At 49.0% G+C, this 17,273-nt stretch overlaps 1 protein-coding gene across 3 annotated transcripts in view; it reads left to right on the top strand.

Moving 5' to 3' along the window:
* TOX2 (TOX high mobility group box family member 2) overlaps positions 1 to 17,273 on the top strand; it is a 159,142-nt gene that overhangs the window by 78,305 nt on the left and 63,564 nt on the right. For all 3 annotated transcript variants that reach the window (XM_048321835.1, XM_048321836.1, XM_048321837.1), the window contains exon 3: positions 10,204 to 10,449. In XM_048321835.1, coding sequence (XP_048177792.1) covers positions 10,204 to 10,449 — 246 coding nt within the window. The remainder of the gene's footprint in view (positions 1 to 10,203; positions 10,450 to 17,273) is intronic.

Genomic DNA, 17,273 nt, shown 5'->3' with positions numbered 1-17,273 from the left:
TTGTGTAAACCAATACTGAATTCTTCTGAAAACACTGTCAGCAGGAATTGAGCCTTAATATCCCATCTGGATGGGGCTTCGAGCAGCCTGGTCTAGTGGAAGGTGTCCCTGCCTGTGGCAGGGAGTAGAACTGGATGAGCTTTAAGGTCCTTCCCAACCCAAATTTTCCGTGATTCCACGATCTGCTTGCTTGGGAGTTGAAGGTCTTTGCTGCAGGGACATGGAGTTGCCATGCAGAGGAGGTACCTGGTGGCATGAGAAGGTGGCTCTGCAGGAACAGTTGTGCCAGCAGGCTCATGTGGAGCTCCCTCTGGGGCATGCGGGGCGCTGGCAGGGTCCTGCCCTGCCCTCTCCTATGAGGCAGCTGCTGCCTTGCTGTGAAAGCAAGAAAGGCTGAGAAATCTGATTACATTTTTTTCCTCTTTATTCCTGGGGGTATCGACTTCCAACTCGTTTTTGTCTGTGCCATCGGGGAATTAGGGGTCTGTCTGTCTCTCTTTCCTCAGGAGGATAAACACAGCATTCCTAATCCTTTCTATACCACTGCGTGCTGCACTGCTGCCCCTTCCCTGTATATCTGCCTTTATGGAAACCGTAACCTTTGCTTGAACCAGAGACTTTCCTGAACAAGAGCCCTTTGGGATCTGAGTGGGCTTTCCTGGATACATTTTTAATAAACACAATAATTTGACTGCAAACCCATTACCTATCCCCTGTTTGTTCTACGGGATAGTCATTTCCATGCCTGCAAAAGCCACTAACTCACAGGGCAATCAAAGGAGGAATGACAACCAGGATAAAATTGGTCTGTGTTGTGATAAAGCCGTCCATCTTCACGTCGTGCTCTGGAGCTTTATGTATTGCCTATAAATAATGGCCTCAAAAAGATATTAAATCTTTAGAAAAAATCAAGCCTAATTGTAACTATATTTTTGTTTTCCATTTTGGTTTATGTACAGTATATGACTTCTGCGGAGACATTTTTATTCCAGGAAAATGACAGGCCAACAAGAAGCCATAATTGCACTGATTTTTAGAAGTGCCTGCATTACTACAGATCTGATGTACTGCAAGACATGAATCAGAAAAATTCTATTAAAAAATCTCTTGAATGGCTGACACAGGAGTATTATCCACGATGATTAATTTGACTTGGTCATTATGAACACAGACAAGTCTGACAAAATTGCATTTCATTCCCCACTGAATTCATAAAATCACTATACACATAATAAGAAGTTATAGTTCTCTGCTATCCACTATTCTTGACAGGATTCCAGTTCTGGATGAGATACTGATTAAAAAAAAAAAAAAAATAGAGGCAAAGAGAGAGTTGGGAGCCTTTTTGAAAGCCTACAATAAGGCTGATTTCTTTTGCTATAAATTGTTCATAGAACTCCATTATTTTTAGCTTTTTTTTTTTTAGTGAAATGGTGATGCAGGTCAAGAGCAGCTTGGACAATATCAAACCTGACTGTGAGCTTGTGGAGGGGATGCAGCAGAATGCCCAGGCTGAATCTCAGGAATTTTTCATCCTTCAGATAATTATAAATAATCGGTACCTTGTTCTTCATTTCCCATCCACACAACAGACAGGTCGAGGCCAGAGAGTCCTGAGAATGTTGTTTCTGGCCTTGGTAGCATGTAAAATAACCCCCCAACATGCAGAATTGGATGCAAGCATCCAAAAAAAAATGTATTTTGGTGTGAACTGAGATTTTCTGTTCCCTGTGGATATTGTTCCCTCCACAGCCCCATCCTGCTGAGCACTACAGCAACAAAACACAGCCTTCCCTTTGCCACTGTGGCAACTTCCCGAGGATATCAAAGGTTATTAGGACAAGCAAGGATGTTTAGGACCCTCTGTGCACAAACGGTTTTATGAAACACATATTTTGATAAAATTTGTAGAAAAAAGACCTTTTTTGAGCTGTCAGATTTGGTTGACACCATCCAGCAGGCTCGGCTTTGGGAAGAGCTCTAGCTCCAGGACTGCACAGGATCTATAGGAGATGGGAGAAGGTCACCTCATGTAAAGTTTAAAGGTATAAACATCCAGCTGATTCAATGGTGAAGCCATCCAGAAGAGCTGGGATTGACCTAGGCATGGCTTTGTGCTGCAGTTGTGGTGGCATGCAGGGTCTGCACCAGAGCAATGCCCACAGAGTGCGAGAAACAGAGAGTGGGGAGCTGTGGGTTTGATCTTTGGGACAACCAACACTTGCTTGTGGTTTTTGAAGAGAATAACCTTTGCTCTGGGGGCAAGCTGGGAGAGCTGGGGGTGTTCAGCCTGGAGAAGAGAAGGCTCCAGGGGGACCTTAGAGCCCCTTCTGGGCCTAAAGGGGCTCCAGAAGAGCTGGAGAGGGACTTTGGAGAAGGTCATGGGTAATGGCTTTAACCTGCCAGAGGGCAGGGATGGATGGGATATTGGGAAGGAATTGTTTCCTGTGAGGGTGGGGAGGCCCTGGCACAGGGTGCCCAGAGCAGCTGTGGCTGCCCCTGGATCCCTGGCAGTGTCCAAGGCCAGGCTGGACGGGGCTTGGAGCAGCCTGGGATGGTGGAAGGTGTCCCTGCCTGTGTCAGGAGGTTTGGAATGAGATGGGCTTTAAGGTCCTTTCCAACCCAAGCCATTCTGTGATTCTATGATTTTAAATCCCACTACTCTGGATATGGAAGAGGAGCACACTCAGAGGGAGGAAGAGCCCACTTTCCCACAGGTTCCCTGCTGCTCTGCTGTGCTCCCAACCTCTCGCTGAATATCGTGCAGACACATCCAGGGCACATTTCTGTTCATGCAAGAACTCATTTTTTCCCTTTTCAACAGCATTCCCCTAGTAAAAAACCTGAGCATGTGAAAATTAATGTAGCAGGGGCTGGGAACACTTCAAAGACAATTTGTAGATTGTATGTGACTGACTGTTAATAAATACTTCTTCCCAGTATTTATCCACCTCTCCCCACATAATTCATTGGCCCTGGTATTCACACAGATCTCCACGTGCGAGGATGAGGTAAATCAATTTCCATTCCTAAGACCCAGAGCTGCTGACGCAGAAAATCAGCACTGCTTCACTTCTTGGCACAGGCCTTTGGGAATCACAGGTGTGAACAGGAGCCCTCTGCCATCCCTGCCTGGAGAAGGGGTGATGGGAGGGGCAGCCCTCCTGGACACCCCACAGCCAGCACCCATCCCTTTCCCTTGCTGGCCCCAGAGCATTTCTCTGGAGTTTGCAGTGGCCAAGTGACTTCCACTTTCTCCTGCCACCTCAGCTGACATTTCTGTCCCTGTGGCTTCAGTGCCTTGAGATGAGCAGAAAACCCCTCTGCCTTCTGTGCTGGGGAAACGTATCAAAATCCCCTTCTTGATAATAGGATCATGCCTGTGTGAGTAAAGGGTGTAGTGGGAGAGATCAAAGGCTTCTGAGGAAATGTGTGCAGCTGGTCCTCAGGAAGTTTCAATTTTACCTTTTTCCTTGTGTTTGGACTCTTTCTGTGGCTTAAGGTGTTCTCTCAACCTGGAGTTCACTGCAGTTGCTGTGACCAGTGGCATGTGGTGAATCTTTTAGATGTGTGTAGGGAGTAGGGAATGTGTCTGTATGGCACATCCATCCACGTGCTTCTCTGTGTCCTGACTCCATCTGACACATCATCCAGCTTTGGAAAAATCGAGATACCCCCAGAACCACCTGGCTGCTCCTCTGCAGCTCCTTCCCTGTGTGGTGCTGTTGAGAGAGTGCTCTCCCTGGGACACTGCCCTCAGCCCTGGGAGTGGGGTCCTGCTGGGACTGGTTTGGGGTGATTGCCATCACTGCTCGTGGGATGATGTGGGCACCCCATAACCCCCATGTGCTCCTTGTGCACACCGGGAGCTCAAGCTGTAGCACCTCTCAGCCTCACAAATATCAATGTTTTCCTCACTTTGCAGACTTGCCAGGCTGGTTTGGGTCTCTTCAGACCCATCTCATCTCTGAAGTGTCAGGAGGGTCGCTGTGCTTTTGCATTAGCTCCAGGAAAAACCCAGCTGGATGAGGAATGGCACAGAGTCCATGGTGGTTTGTGTCATCAGGATAGATTGCACCAGCCTCGTATTTCCTTGTACCTTCCCAAGAACAAATGTTCTCTCTCAGGCTCGTATTTACTGTTGAATGCCTTTTGACAGGACAAATATTTACCTGCAATAATACTACAAATCTTTATCCTTCTCACTGAGAAAAATATTTCTCTGAATCAATGCTTGGCTGCAACTCCCGGATCCTCACGGATAATCACACAGAACATGACTCAGTGGAGAATTGGGGTCACTGGACATTTGCCATGCTGCCGAGGAGGAGAATGGTTTTCCAGGTCTTTGGTCAACTCATGTCCTCTGTGATTTATACCAACATGCAGTGCAGAGATGGTGCTGCCTGGCTGTGGAGTGGTTTGTAAAGGAGGACAGCGCTTTCTTCCCCTTCCAGGAGGGGAAAGGCAGGAGGAAGCTAAAGGCATCATTTATAGACATGCTCAGCATTTGTCACTGCCTGCTGAGTCACCTGCATGAGAATTTGTAGTGGTTTTTAGAACATGGCTTGGTTGATGCCATGAAGATTTTTTGCCTTTTCTTTTATACCCCTGTTATACCTTTTTACAACTTCTGTAGTCTCAGTGCTTTTTGCCTACATTCTTGGCCTTGTTTGTCAAGCTGGGACTCAATATTTTAGAAGCTTCGTAGCTGGGGATCAGTGTGCCCCAGACCCCAAGGTCCTCTCCAGAACACATTCTGTAAACCAAGACAGAACCATTCAGGGGAAGGTTCCTTGGGGAGGGGGGCTCACTTGAGCCTCTCATTGGGGAATCTTTGATAGATCTGCTAATTAGTAACACCTATAATGTTATACCAGACCTTTTGGGGCATATTGGGTGGGGTGCATCTCGATGCATATGAGCTGGATGTGTGCACCTAAGGATCCTTAAAATAAATACCAAGGTAAAATCCCTTTTCCCCTTCTAACAGTGTTTGACTCTTGATTTAAGACCAGGAAAAGGCATCATGGTCATGGCTTTGGCTGAGTCACAGCTGGTCCCTAAGAGCTGCTTGACAATCAGACATCTGGACGTCCCTTGGCCCATCCTCCTCTTTGCTGTGGCTGCTGGGAAGGCTTCCCCAGGCTCAGGGATCTTTTGTTATGGCATGCCTGGTGGGAGCTCGTGGGGGCTTGGCTTTATTTACAGTCCAGGAGGAGGTGCAGCACAGGAGCAGAAGGTGAAGCAGCAGCAACATCAAGAGTTGTTCTGAGTGCCATGGCAGAGGCTGAGCAGGGTCACTGTGCCCATCAGGCCATAACCCACAGATGTGCTCTGTGTTTGCAGCAGAGGAGCCGCCTGCCACCAACAGAGCAGTCCCCAAAGCTGCCTCCTGCCTGAGAGCCTTCTCCTGCAGGCCCCGGGCATTTGGGATGCCTCGTGTCCATCTCTGTCTCCCTCTCCTGAAAAGCATCAGGGAATACAGCGAGGCCGGGAGATCTTGGCACGTTGTCCCTGTCGTGGGAGCGGTGTTGGCAGGAGACCACACTGGGGGGACTCCAAGACCTGCAGCTCAGCAGTGGGGCCTGGCTGTGCAGGTCAGCCCCTGCTCTTGCCAGAGGTTCAGGAAGTCTGGCTTTCCCCTCAAATGATTCTGAATAAAGTGTCCCCAGCCCTGTGCTGTGAGCTGGGAGGGAGCAGCCAGTTACCTGTCCTGAGTCTTCTTGGTCCTGGACATGGCCGGGGTGTCACCTTGCCAGGAACCAGAGCCTTTCTCTCCATTACAATCCCCCCACGTCACCTCCTCTCCAGTCCTCTGCCTTCTGACCCTGAATCTGCACCTGGATGGAGATGGTGCAGGGACCCCTGCTCAAACTTGGATTTCAAGATGGAAAAATTGTTTTAAAATACAATTTTGCTACTGTTGGAGGTTGGTTGTACCTGCTGCATTGCCATTCTGTGCCATTGCTGGGGGATTATGGGGCAGAACCAGGTTTATGAGGTGGGGAGGCCCTGGCACAGGGTGCCCAGAGAAGCTGTGGCTGCCCCTGGATCCCTGAAAGCATCCCAGGCCAGGTTGGACGGGGCTTGGAGCAGCCTGGGCTAGTGGAAGGTGTCCCTGCACACAGCAAAAGGGTTGGAATGAGATGATCCTTCAGGTCTCTTCCCAGACTATTTGATGATTCTGTGATAACCCTGGGGCTGTGCTCAGGGCAGTTAGATCCTATACAACCCCTATAGCTGGTGCACAGGGGTATTTGGGGGGCTGAAAGCAAGGGGGGGACTCAGAGAAGGGTCAGTCTCGCTTCTCTGACAGGGCCTGGCTCCATCCTGTGCCTCCAGCCCACTGCAGGCAGGGCTTCCCTGCTCCAAGCAGCACCCGGCATCGAGAGGGTTTGCAAGAGGAGACTCGTTGTTTCCGCTGATTTCAGTGTTTTAATTTGAAGAGGAATAATGTGTAATCACAACAACTGTCATCTGTTTGACAGTGGAAAATCCTCGATCTGTTTTTGTGCACAGTAAATGGGCAGCCATTCAGCAGCACGAGCTGCTCGGCGCTCGGAGTCCTGGTGGGATGAATGGCTTCAGACCAGCCCACTAATCTAATTTGTAATGTATCCTTAGAACGTATAATTGGCTGTTTAATTTAATTCAAATTAACATAAGAATAGGAAATATAATCTGCCACAGAGCCCACATGGCGGTGGAGGGGAGCACTGGGTGTTGCTGCAGAGGGGTTGAGGGGACGGCTCTGTGCACACCGTGTGAGACCGCTCCTTGTGGGGACGGAGCTGTCACTGTGGACATGTCAACACGTGCTGTGCTGACAATAAATCACCTCTTTTCCCAGCCTTCTGAGTGTCTGCGAGCCTCATCCCCCTTCCTTATCTTTCTGACCATCTATTTAAAACACACATAGAGGGAGGGCAGCCCGCTTTGGAAAGCTCGGTAGCGACAGGGTGTGAAAGCTGGCAGGCGCCGAGTCTGATTATGTTGATTGGATATTGTCTAATCTGATTTTGATTGTGTACAGCTTTGATTGTAATTTTGATATGTCTGCAAAATGCTGTAGCTATTCGGAAAGCTTTGTGATTTAAACAGGTCTTTTTTTCTTTTCTCTTTTTTTTTTTTTCCCCTGAGTTGAATAGAACAGAGGCAGAAACGTGCCTGGGGGTGAGTAGGGCGCTGGGGCTTTGGCACTCTGTACAAAACCACCTCAAAGCCCTTGGGTGAGCTGCTCTGCAGCAATACAGGGGACTCGTAGTTTTGAAGAGAGCTTTAGGAAACTCTGAGTGGGTTTTACATAATTTAGTTAAGTACAGCAAAGCCACTTGCTTATATACCTGATACCAAAATAAACCAGCTGGAGGAACAAGTTTGCTGTGCGATGATTTATTTAAATCCCTTTCTGTAAAGCATGGAGTGAAATCCTCTTAAATAACTGGGAAAGAATCAGTGTACCTCGAGGAGCATAGTCCAAATGGAAACCCAGCTACGAGATGTATTAAATGGGATCTCTCTTTACATCCCCTCAGCCCGCTGCCTTCCCTGTATCATAACATTAGACAGAAGCTGACTGGAAAAAGAGCTGGGCTTGAATTTCCCCTGAACAGTAACAGTTGGTGCAGGGCTCTCATGGCCCGGGGTCTCTCTTGTCATGCTCCTGTTTCCCTGCTGCCAGTGGGAATCTCAGGCAAACACGAAGCTTTGGGTCAGACATACAGAACCTGCTCTTGAATCACAGAATCATCAGATGGTTTGGGTTGGAAGGGACCTTAAAGATCATCACATTCCTACCCCATGCCATGGGCAGGGACACCTTCCACTACCCCAGGCTGCTCCAAACCCTGTCCAGCCTGGCCTTGGACACTGCCAGGGATCCAGGGGCAGCCCCAGCTTCTCTGGGCACCCTGCGCCAGGGCCTTCCCACCCTCCCAGGAAACAATTCCTTCCCAATATCTCATCCATCCCTGCCCTCTGGCAGTGGGAAGCCATTTCCCTTCTTCCTGTCTCTCCAAGCCCTTGTTCAGCATCCCTCTCCAGCTCTCCTGGAGCCCCTTTAGGCCCTGGAAGGGGCTCTAAGGTCCCCCTGGAGCCTTCTCTTCTCCAGGCTGAACACCCCCAGCTCTCCCAGCCTGCCTCCAGAGCAGAGAGGCTCCTGCCCTTGGAGCATCTTTGTGGCCTCCTCTGGACTCTCTCCAACAGTTCCATGTCCTTGTCCCGTTGTGGCCCCCAGAGCTGGAGGCAGCCCTGCAGGTGGGGTGTGCTGAGAGGGGAGGAGAGAGGCAGCGTCCCCTCACCTCCCCGCTGCCCACGCTGTGGGCTGAGCCTGGCACACAGGGGGTTTCTGGGCTGCCAGGGCACAGGGCTGGGTCATGTCCAGCCTTTCCTCCACCAGAATCCCCAAGTCCTTCTCTCCCAGGGCTGTTCTCAATGTTTACCTCTCCTGGTCTGTGCTCCTGCCTGGATCGCCCTGACACAGGAACAGCTCCTTGAGCTTGGACTTGTTGAACCTCGTTAAGGTCCTGTAGCCCCACTTCTCCAGCTTGTCCAGGTCCCCCTGGATGACATCCTGTCCTTCTGCTGTGTCAACTGCTCTTTTTGTTTCTTTCTGCAGTGGGGTGATGGAAGGTGGGAGGGTTCAGCTTAGCAGAGGATGAGCCTCTTCCAGCCCCAGTTGTGGGGTGAGGCAGGAGTGACCCCCTCAGAGCCACGGTTCTCCCTGGCAGTGCCCTTTCACCAGTCCACAGATCCCTCCTTGCTCCCTGCTGCCTCTCCCACTGACTTCTGTACTCCAGTTAAATACAGGCTTTATTTTATTTTGTTAAGGACTTTCTCCCCGCAGCCTGCGGTGCTGAAGAGCACGAATCCAGGGGTGAGCTCTGGGACAATGGATTATTAAAGCCTACAGTGCTTAACTGGTTTTTAAACAGCTGGGGTTTTGCTCTTAAATCAAGTATTAAGTCCAAATCCAACCATGAAACTAGGTGATCTGGGAAATTTAGCTTTAGCATGTGTATAATACTATAGCTAATCAGAATTTCATATGCTATAATAATATGTGAAATAGTAGATGTTTAGAATAAGGCTCCTCTGCCAGAGATTCATTATATTCTGCATTGATAATTAATAATTTTGGATAGATTATGAAGAAAAAACGCTGTTGTCTGAAGTCAAAATGATTGCCCAGGTGCAATAACATTTTTTATATAAATGGGAATGCTTAGAAGTAAACAAGCCATGAGAAAACATGGGGAGCAGACAAGAGTTCCAACATCTCTGCATGTTCATGTCACCTCGAGGGAGCGTTATTAGGGAGGGGAGGGAACGCTTCTCCAGATGAAATTTGGGAGAGGATATAACGAAGGACAAATCTCCATGTGTGGTGAAGTCATGCAGGCTTTCTTTAAAGGATTTTCTTAAAGCGATGGCCATGTTTCCAAATCTCCCTCCCTGGTTGTAGCTGGAGTTTTTGAGGATTCAGCGGGAGTTAGGACAAGAGAAAATGGCTTTAACCTAGCAGAGGGCAGGGTTAGATTTGGTATTAGGGGAAAATGCTTTACTCTGAGGGTGGGGAGGCCCTGGCACAGGTTGCCCAGAGAAGCTGTGGCTGCCCCAACCCTGGGGCCAGGTTGGACGGGGCTTGGAGAAACCCGGGATAGTGGAAGGGGGGTGGGACTGGATGGGCTTTAGCATCCCTTGCAACCCAAACTGTTCCATAATTCTGGGAATTTTGATCCCAAGTAATTGTTATTTCTACAGCTCTAATTCTCACAAAAACTCTTCAAAATACCAGCTGTAGGTTGAAAGCTGAGCTGGGTGCCCAGAGAGAGACTTTGACCCAAGAAGGCTGCAGCTGGTCAGGCAGCAGCCGTGCCCTTCCATGGCTGTGATCCAGGTGTGGAAGTTTCTGCTGAGGTTTTGGGGGCTTTAAGACGAGTAGGGATGCAGTGTGGGAGAGGGGAGCAAGGGGATGCCTCAAGTGGATTCACAGTGTGTTTCTGATGGATGGTGCAGTGCTGCCACACTCACACCCTGTCTCCTAACTCATTACAACCTGGCATGCAGAGCTGGACATGCCTTTTTTATTACAACAAACCCGTTTCCACTGCAATCTGTATTTCTTAGAGAAACAATCATTTTCCTTTGCTGAAGCAGCAAGGCAGTGACACTTTGCAAAATGTCTCTTTCACGTTTCAGACCTACAACAGTCAGAATGAGAGCAACGAGGACTACGAGATCCCTCCCATAACGCCTCCCAATCTCCCCGACCCGTCCCTCCTGCACTTGGTGGACCACGAAGCTGGATACCACTCCCTGTGCCACAGCCTCCCTCCGAACAGCCTGATCCCAGCGTATCCCTACCAGAACATGGACCTGCCGGCCATCATGGTCTCCAACATGTTGAGTCAGGATGGGCACCTCCTCTCCAGCCAGCTGCCCACGGTCAGTGCCTTTCCCCTCTCTGTCCCTTTCCCCAAAGCCGCTCTGTGTTTCCAGCCAGGAGGCAGCTGAGCAGAGAAGGGTGTTGGGGATGAGCTGTTTGCCGTGAGGGTCGGGATGAGCTGGTGCTGCCCACCAAGGCCGGAGTGTGTTGGCAGAGGGTGTGGTCACTGTGCTCATGGTACAGTTTCACACTTAGTTTGGGGTCCTCCTGAGCCTCATTAACCACTCGGGATCTTTTCCCCACGAGGGTCTTTTCCCCCCTTTGTGGAGCATCCTCCCTGAACCGAGCAAAGTGCACGTGCCCCATCCCCCAGGGCAAGGTGACCCAAGCCAAGGGTCCCCCGAGCCAAAGCCCCAACGCCCTGTGTCCTTTCTCTTCCTCTCTGCCACCCCTGTCCCACTGCCAGGGTGGCACCGGTGGCACCAGCAGGAGGAGCACGGGTGCTCCCTGAAGGGAAAGCTGTCCTATTGATTTCAGGGGGAACAGGATCCCGCCTCGCACTCACAAACTCAAATTGCCTCCTGGCTCACGCCGTGGGAAGGGGATACCTTGCAAAGGTTCGAATGACTCATCTGCAGGGATAAACAAGGCTGGGATAATGAAGTAAAGTGAAGCTCTGGGAAGAAACTCCAGGGCTAATTAGACCTTCTGATGCTTCTGCATCAGCAGCACTGAGGAAAGGCTGTGAGTTGATTTTGACAGTGATATTGAATTAACACTGCTGCTGTTTGATACCATTTTCCTCTTTAGCAGCGTTAGCCCTGTGGTTGGTTTTCGACATTGTTTTTCTCTAAGATCATTGATTTTGAATGACATTGATATCAAACAGAGTTAATTTTACTTAAAGAGCATGGCTGGGAGCCTGGCCCTGCCTGGTTTGGTGTTGATTGCTTGAATAGATAAGGGTCTGAAAGGCATTGGTATTTAAATATTTAAATGGGATATTATCTCTTAGTCTAGGAAAATCCCAAGGCTTTCTGAAGTACTGATGAGTCTCTGAGTTTCATTGTTAGTGTGTTTAAGAGAAATATCATGTTCTGCCCATCAATATTGAACAGAGGCATATTTCTATGGAATTAAATATTACTTAGGGCTCTGTGTTACCTTTTAGGTTCTTAGGTGATTAAAACATTCATTTCTGAGACAGAAAGAGTCAATTTCAGATGAAATATTTTTCCCTGGTTTAATTTAAAGCACAGCCCCTTTGCCTGACCCCTATTTTCATAACATGATAATTTTATCCTGTGTTGATTGTCTCATTTTTGAGAGGTGATATTGCACTTATAAATCACTTTCTAAAATACCTAAAGAAAAAAAGAAGAGGGGGATTTATTAAGCAGCTTCTCTGCGTCTGAAATAATTTATTTTGGAGTAGTCCTTGGGAAATGTTCTCTTTCTTACTTTATGGTACTGTTTTACAAATGCAGCATGGTGACGATAAATCAGGGCTGAGCCAGAGAGGATAAGAAGGGGCCTTAGTGGGCTGTAAACGTAGAATAGAGAGATTAAGATTTGTTTGCCCCTTACCACAAAAATAAAAAAAGTCCAGTGAACCCTGAATTTCCCAGCTGAGAGTGAACTGGAACTGTTCAGTTTTGGAAACCCTCGGAGCTGTGATACATCTGCAGAGGTCCCAGCAGGAAAGGGAGCTGTGTTGCAGTTTTAGGTGAGAATTAAATCCTGCCTTTTTTCCACTGAAAAGGAACACCTTCTGTTCCTTTTGGTGGGAAATTGAGTCTCCCTTTCCTCCAGCAGCAGCCCACGATGGCAGCGTTGGTCCCAGAGCACACCTACAGCTCCTGTTAGTGCTGAGGGGAGCAGCGCATGCACGTGAGGGCACAGAAAAGTCCTGGAGAGAAAGCACATCTTAAACTCATATGGTTAATACCCAATAGCACCTTCCAGTGCCTACAGGGGCTCCAGGAGAGCAGGAAAGGGGTTTGGGACAAGGGCCTGGAGGGAAAGGACACAGGGAATGGCTTCCCACTGCCACAGGGCAGAGATGGATGGGATATTGGGAAGGAATTGTTCCCTGGGAGGGTGGGGAGGCCCTGGCACAGGGTGCCCAGAGCAGCTGTGGCTGCCCCTGGATCCCTGGCAGTGCCCAAGGCCAGGCTGGACGGGGCTTGGAGCAGCCTGGGACAGTGGAAGTTGTCCCTGCCTGTGTCAGAAGGTTTGGAATGAGATGATCTTTAAGGTCTCCCCCAACCCAAACCATTCTGGGGCGTGTTTGCCAACACTTGCAGAAAGAGAGGGATTATTTCACCCAGGCAGTGATGGGAGGCCAGTCTGGGAGTGAGCCTTGCCTGCACAGAGCACGGAGCAGGTGGCTCAGCGTGCAGAGGTTTTGGGTTTGTTCCAGGACCAGAGTTGCTCATGCAAATGCTGGAGCTGGAGCCTCTCTCCTCCCTTGCTGCTCTTTGCTGCAGCTCACACAGGTTTTTGCACACACAGCCATTTCCTGCCTTGGTTGCCACGTCTGTTGGTTTGAATACAATGACAAACAACAAGAAATTCATGGTAAAATGTTTAGACATTGGTCAGACTTCTGCTCTAAAAATGTAACTTGAGCCTTAGGGGTTTTTTAAGCCACAAAAGAAAAAAAAAAGAACAAATCTCTAACTGCTGATAAGACATGAGCCAGGACTTACCAGGAGCCATAGGATTGGTATTTTTTCTTGAGAGCTCAGAAGTGAATAAAGAAAATCCAGGTGCAGGTTGCTGTCCCCTGTATGTGTCTCTTGTCCTGGGATGCCCTGACATTACCCTCAGACTGCATTAAACCTCCCAGTGCCTCTCAAGAGCTAGTCTGCTGCTCCCATTGTGCAGGTGACCAACTCAGAGAGAGTTTAGTCAGCACAGAAATTCCTGTGGCAGGGGAGTGAAGGTGGATTTGCTGTGTGCCAGCCCCTGTTCCTGGCTCCAGCTCACCCATGGGCTGTCAGATGGAGACCCTCATTTCAGCAAAGCAGCTGTGCCCTGATGGGGAAACCCCAAATCCAGCATCACTTCTGCTTCCTTATCCCTTCAGCAGCATCACCCAGAGCAGCCTCCACACCACCACCCTGCCCACCCGCATCTGCCCATGGACCAGCTCCACATTTCCGTGTCATGGCTCTTCACTGCTGCTTCTGTCACTTTATTTCCCTTTTTTCCCCCCCAGCCATGAGTTTTTAGAAGTTAAGGGAGTTTTCAATCCCTGATTGGGGTGCAGGGAGCTGCAGAGCAGGGAAGCAGGGATGGATGGACAAGAGGAGGCAAAGTGATGGCACAGGATGTGATCTGTGAAGAACTGCTGGAAGGGGGTGGGGGAGGGCTGGGGCAGGGCTGGCACATTTGGGGAAGGTATTTTTGTTTTTTGTGTTGATGACAAGAAAAAAACAGACAATTCTTACTGCAGGGGGTTAGTTTTTTCCTCTACTGATCTCTCTTTTTCTATGGGAAAAAAGGCAGGGAAGAGAAGGGAAAGAGGAGGAATGGCAGGAGGGAAAGAAAATGGGAGAGATGTGACTGTCACTGAGAAATGGGAGTAATTAGGGAAAGTGATCAAAGAGGAAAAAACCATGTTTTCCTTGGGAAGAGAATAACTTTGCTCATGGTGAACATCCCAGCAGTGTTACAGTGTGGACAAGCAGCAGCTGAGCCTTCCAGGGATCCACAGGGAGTCCTGCTGGGCTGGGATCACACTGGGGCCAGAATCTGGGGATGTGGGGAAAGCAAGGGAGGGGGCAGAGATGTGCTGTGGATCAGTGGTGAGGTGGGTTCCCGCTGGGTTAAGGAGCTGCTGGGAACAAATGAGATTTCTGAGTGGATTTGGCAGAACATTTTTGACAGAAACAAAGGGCGCTCAAGGTCAGAGCCCAGGAATCTCCAACGCAGCACAAACGTATTTCCATGAGTATTGGACAGCAGCCAGGAGGGCTGGGGGTGCCTCTGCTTATCAGGTGGGACAGTGCTGGGGTGGGGGGAGCCAGGAGCCCCTGACTGGTGGGACAGCACTGCCCAGAGCCCCCAGCACTGCTCCAGGACCCCACAACTGTGCCTGGTCACAGGATGCAGCTACACAGTCCAAAAAAGCAGCCACCCTGCTCCCTCCTGCTCTGCCGTGGCCAGGGGCAATGTGGGCACAGCCATGTATTTCTGCCTATGGGAAGCATCATTTTGGGCAGGTGGCTGCTCTTGTGAGCCAACATGAGCTTTGGAGAGCTGGCTGGAGAGACTGACACATCTCCTTGTGTCCACATCTTCCCATTGCTTCTCATGATGAGAGATCTTTGTGACTCCTTTGGAGGCTCTAACATTTCCTTCAGCCCACTGGGATGACTTTTTTCTGCTCACAGCAAGCTGGTGCAAGGAGGAAAGATTTTGTTTCAGCTTGTTGAGTGGCATGAAATTATTTGAAAAATATTTAAAATCCTCCGAGGCAAAAAGAATATCCACGGTGTAAAATGTCACACTTCCAGTGAGCTGTGGAACCCCTTTGGGTAGAGGTGAGAGAGTAAAACAGTAAATGGGGGTGAATTGTAGAAGCAAGGTGAGTGCCACCCTGAAATTCCAGAAGTTTTCAGTTGACTTCGAAGAGCTGCTCCCCAACACAACGGGGCTTTGGTGTGGAACAGAGAGGAGAGCCCTAAAACAAACCAGCAGTAACCCAGCTGCCTGTGTCCCATGTGAGAAATGGAAAAGTTGCCCTTTCCCAGGGCTGGGATGTGCATTCCCGGGGTGCTGTAGGGCTCCAAGGACAAGCTTCCCCCCTGGTGCTCCTCAGGCTTTGAGGGAGGCTGTCCTGCAGGCAAGGTTGCAAAACCAGAACCCAGATTGCTCCAAACCCCATCCAACCTGGCCTGGGACGCTTCCAGGGATTGCTGCTCTGGGCAACCTGTGGCAGTTTTTACCATCCTCATTGTAAAAAAACTTGTTATGTCAATTAAATATTGTCACAAAAGCCAAGAAAGCTGTGCCAGTCTTTCCTGCAGGCCGCTGGAAATCCATGATCCTGGTGGGCAGAACAGTTTATGTGCTGTGGGCAAATACTTCTGATGCATCAATACTTCCATAATTTTGAATCACTGCCTGTTAAAATAAGTTATTTAAAATAATCCATATCCCAGTGCAGTGTGCAGGCAGCATTGCCCTTCAAAGCAAGTTCACACTCTTCAGGAGAGCCTTTATAAATAAATAAACCAACAAGAGCATTGGTCAGGTCACCAGCAGCAAAAACTTCCCTGAGTTCCCCTTGTTTCAGTCCTGGGTAAGTTTTCACTGGCAATTTTGTGCTGTGAGCTTTAAGGTTTTGAATAATTCGGCTTTCTGCTTATTAGTGGTTCAGTATTTAAAAACTAAACTCCCAAACATGAGGTGGAAAATAGTAATAACACAACCCTACATGAAGGGTTCTTTGTATTAAGCAGAGCCCTGTTTGCAATTCCCTGCTAGTGTTTTTCTCAGAGGCAATAAATGAAAGAAATATGTCTTTTTAAATTTTATAAAACTCAGAAAAATGGTTTTAAACAGCTTTTCTTCACCTCCTATAATTATTTATTTTCAAACAGTCCTTCAGGGTAATGTTCCGTTTTCTTATTTCACACTCCTTTTTCTCATAAATGAACCATCACTTCAATAAATCATTATGAAAACAGAGACTAACACAAACCCTGAAAGGTTGAAAGATTTATGTAACACATTTATGTTTTCCATTTTCTCATTCTGGTACTCCACTGCTAAAGCTAAGCTAATAAAAGCTGCTATTAATATTTCTTGTTGCCTGGCAACCACAGAGAGGGAGTAATAGCTTCAGCTAGAAAAATAGATGACCGATAAGGAAAAATTCAATTCTTTTATTATCTCAAGGGAAAATGGGCTTTTACTGGAACATTATGATGTACGAGTGTGAAGTTGAATACAAAGGATATTTTTTCAGTTGTTTTTCTATTTTTAATGAACATTATTTTACCTTCACAAACTTGTTTAAGGCATTTGCCCCACCTACTTGTGAGCTTAATTTAGCAACACCCACACACGCTTCTGGCTTTAAGTATCTGTTGGCATTTTCACTTGAAAGCCCCTTCCCTCTGCGCCTCCCCCCGAGCTGGAGGGCTCTGTGATAAAATTTCGCTCCAGGTCGGAACCTGGGAGACAAGATTCCCAATCAAAGAGCAAATTGTTCTTGTGTGCGTTCAAAACTTGCTTTCTCAGAGGAAGGGGCTCGTGTGGAGAGGTGTTTTCTGAAGTTTGAGGTGTCGTGGCTGGGCTGTCTGTGCTCAGGGAGAGCAGGAGTGACTGCTGGTGCTGGAGGTACGAGTGCAGAGCTGCTGCCTGTGGGCAGAAGTGTGGATGGATCCCTCTGGGAATACCGAGGCTGGGGATGAACAGATCGAAAACAGCCTTGGGAGAAGGACCTGGGGGTGCTGGTGGGTGAGAGCTGGACATGCCCTGGCCATGTGTGCCCAGAAACCCAACCATGCCCTGGGCTCATCCCCCAGGTGAAGGGGGAATTCTGCCCCTCTGCCCTGCTCGGGTGAGATCCCACCTGCAGAGCTGCCGCAGCCCTGGGGCCCAGCACAGGAAGGACCTGGAGCTGCTGGAGTGAGTCCAGAGGAGGCCACGGAGATGCTCCATGGCTGGAGCCCCTCTGCTCTGGAGCCAGGCTGGGAGAGCTGGGAGTGCTCACCTGGAGGAGAGAAGGCTCCAGGGAGAGCTCAGATCCCCTTCCAGGACCTAAAGGGGCCTATAAGAAAGATGGGGACAGACTTTTTATCAGGGCTTGTAGCAATAGGACAAGCGGGAACGGTTTCAAACTAACACAGAGTTGGTTTAAATTAGA

Source organism: Corvus hawaiiensis, chromosome 17 (assembly GCF_020740725.1).
Source record: "Corvus hawaiiensis isolate bCorHaw1 chromosome 17, bCorHaw1.pri.cur, whole genome shotgun sequence".
Classification (NCBI taxonomy): Eukaryota; Metazoa; Chordata; class Aves; order Passeriformes; family Corvidae; genus Corvus; species Corvus hawaiiensis.
Note: the sequence above shows the minus strand (reverse complement) of the source record. Positions and strands in the feature narration are given on the sequence as shown.